The sequence below is a fragment of the Varanus komodoensis genome, unplaced genomic scaffold, assembly GCF_004798865.1.
Source record: "Varanus komodoensis strain SLA01 unplaced genomic scaffold, ASM479886v1 scaffold59_1, whole genome shotgun sequence".
Taxonomy (NCBI): domain Eukaryota; kingdom Metazoa; phylum Chordata; class Lepidosauria; order Squamata; family Varanidae; genus Varanus; species Varanus komodoensis.
Genome location: NW_025336221.1, coordinates 2,549,343 through 2,554,583, shown reverse-complemented (window position 1 = coordinate 2,554,583; position 5,241 = coordinate 2,549,343). Strand labels below are relative to the sequence as shown.

Below are 5,241 nucleotides of genomic sequence, written 5' to 3'. Positions count from 1 at the left end.
CGCCCCGGCCAGATAAAATAAGCAAATAATATTAACAATTAAAATGACGTTTAAATAAAAAGGTCTTTGCCTGGCGCCGAAAAGCAAATAACGACGGCACCAGGTGGACCTCTCTGGGGAGTGCATTCCATAGATTGGGCGCCACCGCAGAGAAAGCCCTCTTCCGAGTACCTACCCTCCTAATTTCTTTCACGGAAGGGCCTCTCCCGCAGATCTCAAGGGGCAGCCAGGCGTATATGGACGTAAGCGCTCCTTCAGGTAGCCAGGACCCAAGCCGTTTAGGGCTTTATAGGTCATCACCAACACCTTGAATTGGGCCCGGACTTCAATGGGAAGCCAGTGAAGCTGACGGAGGACTGGAGTCATGTGAACATAACATCCCTGCTTAGCTGTTATAAATTCTGGGCTGTGGCTTCCTTTATAGAGTCAATCCATCTCTTATCTGGTCTTCCCTTTCATCTTCTGCCTTCTACTTTTCCTACCATAATTGTTTTCCCCAGGGAGTTCTGCCTTCTCATGGTGTGTCCAAATTACGACAGCCCCAGTTTTTTTCCATTTTTGCTTCTATGGAAAGTTCTTGTTTGATTTGATCTAGGACCCACTTGTTCATCTTTGTGTTGGTTCAGAGTATTCACAACGCAAAACACAAAGGAGAGCTGGTGTGCGTGTAATGGTTAAGGGCATGAGAAAGGGACTCAGGCAATCCTGGTTCTAGTCCCTGCTCAGCCATGGAGCCAACTGGGTGACTTTGGGCCAGGCACAGACTCTCAGCCCAACCTACCTCAAAAGGTTGTTGTGAGGATAAGACTGAGAGCAGGAGGAGGAGAAAGATGCCAGCTGTTTTGAGTTCTTTGTAAGAAAACAGCAGGATATAAATCAATCAAACAAACAAAATTGCCACCTCACTTTCAAGCTGTGAGAATTTTCTCCTGGTGTCACATTTCCCTTGTTGGATACAAGTGCCAGAATGGATGAAGAAAAACAGCTGATGGGAAGGACTATGGAGTAGTAAGCAGCATGCATGAGGAGGATATGGCTCTAACTGTGAATCCTCTTTGACCTATGCATTAATACATTTTTTATAAAATGCTGTCAAGAGTCGGAAGACATTTTGGTCACTTCCACTATTGAAACTACACATTGTCTTCACAGTTCCTCATGATCCACATCACATTATGCCTCCAGGCTGGAGCTGTGATGGATACAGATGTCTGCGATCGTGTGTGCACTACTGCTTTTCTTAACAGAAGCCAGGCTCATGCTGGCATGGAGATGTTCTGGACCTTTCTCTCAAGTTCTGCTAAAGTTAAATATTAGCAAGAAAGCTGGGCAGAAACTGCATGACAGTCGCAGACCAACTTGTCTCGACCCCAAACACAGATAAAGAAGGGTGCATGTGTGAGGGAGAGTGGGGCAGTCCAATTTTTTTTGAGCAAACATGGCATAAATGTGGGGAGCAAAATCCTCCCCACACTTGCTGCTTATATGCTTGCATGTCATGGCTGGGCAACTGGTGGCGCCGCAGCTGCTTTGGCTTACAATTCCCTCAACTTGACTATGCTGGCCAGGGCTAATGGACGCTGTAAGCCAAAATGGCTGCCAGGCTGTCCACCCCCGCTGTAGGTTTTCCTTAGTATCAAATTGCAGCTGGAAGTAAATGAACATCTATGAGATAAGCCTTGCAGAGTGGAAAGTTTTTGATCTATTGGGGCAGTATACATTTTAACAAAAATGGGTACACTCCTGTCACGTGTAGAATGAGCCTTAGACAAGGCCTCAGTGTACACGTTACACAGTAATTCTTATATATTACACCAGTGTCCCTCAACCCCAGGGTTTTCCCTATCTTTGGGCAGCTGATTTTTTTCTTTTCTTAAGAGCCTGTACAAATACCGATTGTTCATTCTCAATGGAACCCACCACCACATTTCTCTCAAAGCCACCCTCTTCTGTGATCAGTGTGAACACAGATCAATGGATTGAGGGCCTCCACAGTAATTCTGTGTTCCTGTACGATATGATCCAGTTACTCCTGATGCTGAGATGCTGCAGAATTGCATACTCTCTGCTGAAGCTGACTGGAAGGAAACACAGAATCACGCAGAAGCAACTTCTACAGGTAGGTATCCTGGATTTGCAGGAGCCATTAACTAACTTGTAGCACTAGCAGTTCTCTCACAGTTTGCTTTCATTTCTCTCCAAACCCTCAGTCCTCTTTTCTTTCATCCCCCAAGGGCAGATTACTGTTATTTAAACTGTTAGTTGAATGCTGAAAATGCACGTCCACACATAAACGTACTAGACTCTGCTAATCAGCTGAGGCCTTCTAGCAAGTCGTAAGCCAAAGACTCACTCCCTCTCATGCCCAAACATGAGGCACAATAATTTCACCTCTGCCCCGCTCTTACTAAGGGACCTCAGCTGAGATCAGTGGCACAGTCCACTGGGGACTCTGCTTTACAGTGCTCTATCCAGGGGGGTAAATGCAGCCAAATTGTAACTGGGAAGTAGTGCAGAGAAAGCAGAGCCCAAGTACTTCTGATGGAAAGGAGCTGTACGTGCACAATTGCATCAGGGGAAACTATGAAGAGGGTATGTAACGAAAGCTATGATACGGTGATACCAGTCAATCCAGCCTGTAGCCTTCACTGGAGGAAGGGGCAGAGTCATCCATTACGTGCAGTGACAGCCCAGAGAGTCTGTCAGAGGTGATAACAAGGCAGGACCTGGTAATTATAGCTCCAAAGGCCCGAGGCGTCAGCTGGCTGTATGTTTCCATAAGGCTGACCCATGTTTCACCTTGCTCCAAAATGACAGCTTGCAAAAGGCACCAGAGGCCCAGGAAGCTCAGCCAGGTGTCGCCCTGCTCTTTTGTTTGCACTTTGCTAAAAAAGGAGCTGAGATCCTAAGGAAAACACAGCAACACGAACAAAGAAGCAATGATGTAAAGTCCAGAATGAGAACCTGCACCAGGCCAGCCTCTTGCAGACATGGCTGCTCTATGCCCCACGGGTGGCAAAGACGTTTTGTCCTGATTGACGAAGGGGAAAAGAAGTGCTCTCATCAGCACTTGTGGGCCAACAGCCAGAAAAGGGCCAGGCTTGCAACAACTGAAGCCTTGCCTGGGGAGGGAGTAGGTGGTGGGGCAAGAGGACAAAAGAAATAGAGTATGTCCCTTCACTGCATGATTAACACGAAGCCAACAATAAAGGCAAGGCTTGACCAAGTGGAAATAGACACACGCAATGGAACACCTTGCTACAAAGCAGCCCTGTGCAACAGCAGCCGACCACCAGAAAAAGCAATGGCTGACTATTTTGGTCCAGCAAAGAGCTCGCTTTGGGCATAAGCGCTGCCCCACAAAAGTGCCATGTGGCTTCATCTGTGCCGCACAGGGAAGCTTTGCCTGTTTTGGGACAGGGAAATGCATCTCATTGCATTCCTTCCTCTTACATGCTCCATGTTTGCCAGGCTGAGCTGCACATGCCGAAGCTGTAAATAGAACAGGTAAATTTGAAGATGAAATTTGGAAGGAGAATAGGGAAGGTGGTCATTTTGTCTCTCTGTGCCCAGCTGGTACCAGGGAATCTGTTATCCTGAGCAGGACATGCAAGGCAATGCAAACACCCACCCCCCACCAACAGCTTTTAACGAACATCCAAATATCCAAAGGCCTGATACAACACTTGCGTCAAAAACAAACTTAGTCTAGGATTAAGATAAATCCAAATCTTAGTCAATCTGCATTCACTAAGACAAGATTCCTACCCAAGAATCAATCCACTGCATGGGATCTCAAAAGTTTTTTCCCTGCCAACTTCTATACAGCAGGTGGGCAACCTGCCAGATGGTTTCACTACAACTTCCATTATCCATTACCTCTGTTACCTCTGCTAGCTGAGGGTGATGCAAGATGGAGACCAAGAGAAGTGGCAGGCCATAAACTGACTACCCTTCCCTACAGATTCCCTGCTATTCCCGCGGGAACAGTAAACCCACCATCACCTCTATCTGAATTGCAGACAAGGTAGAGGACTGTACTGTGGTCAAAATTCTGTCCACCCTGCCAGAATCCACTGGCATCCAGATGTGGTGTTCCATGATGAGGTTGGATGGCTGAAGGTAGCCCAAACCAACCTCTTACCCTGCCTGCTGAGGCTTCTCCACTCACTCTGTCTAATAAAAGGACCATTCTTTCCTGCAAAATTATATTTGTGTTCTCTGGGTGGGTGTGGGCTCTCTCAGCCCTTACACAATTTATAGGTTTGGGCACCATAAAATAAAATCCCCCTTCCAGAGGGGATTTGGGGTGGTGGGTAGTTGGGAGACACACCCAAAGGTTTGGTACTGGAGAAAGGTTACTTGTTTTCCCCATATCCCACGATTTCCAACAATATTTCAGAGGAGGAGAATGAATGCTTCACACCTGATAAACCCAGGTAAGCAACTTACCTGTGAGATAAAATGCCTTGTACTGGTCCAGACGAAGGGCCTGTATCTCTCCGTATTTCCCAGCTGCCCCACTGTTGGGATGGAACAATGTCTAGAGGAAAGAAATATTTAGAGTTTTAGAAAGCTGGCCCCTTTGCTTAGGATAGCCCGGAAAACATACATGACTGAAAGAGTAGCCATGCATCTAGCCACTCCGTTCCTGAGAACAACTAGGGCCAACCTAGGTGCATGGCTAAATACAGCTTTACATTTAACATTGCTGAGTTTGTACTTCAAATGAAAATAGCATACACTGGGGTGCAGAGAAAAAACTATTTTTCCCCACCTGCTTGAGTCAGAAGTACTTCGAAAGAAGGATGGCCACACGGTGTACATTCACACTAGAGTTGGAAGGGGCCTATACAGTGGTACCTCGGCTCACGAACTTAATCCGTTTCACGACTCTGGTTGCAACCAAAGTCAAATGTCCCCATAAGGTTCAATGTAAATAAGGTTAATCCATTCTGGTCCCTCCAAATGTGGTTGTGAGAGAATTTTTGGTCACGAACCAAGTCAAATTTCCCCATAAGGTTCAATGTAAATATGGTTAATCCGTTTTTTTAATCAGAAAAATTTGGAACAAAATGACAAAGATCAACAAAGTAACAAAGTAGTGTACAATACAGTGGAGAACACTAACCTAGGTGGGGGGGGAGGTTATTGTTTTGAGGGAGAGCCCCCCTCCATAAGGGCATTGGGGAGTTCTCTTTCAGGGGTATCCTCTCTTTGTCTCTTAGCTGCAGGGTCAAT

The 5,241-nt window shown here is 46.3% G+C and overlaps 1 protein-coding gene across 1 annotated transcript in view; it reads right to left on the bottom strand.

Moving 5' to 3' along the window:
* ARSG (arylsulfatase G) overlaps positions 1-5,241 on the bottom strand; it is a 109,080-nt gene that overhangs the window by 2,482 nt on the left and 101,357 nt on the right. Inside the window, exon 10 of the mRNA XM_044449510.1 lies at positions 4,453-4,543. Within this exon, the coding sequence (XP_044305445.1) occupies positions 4,453-4,543 (91 nt within the window). The remainder of the gene's footprint in view (positions 1-4,452; positions 4,544-5,241) is intronic.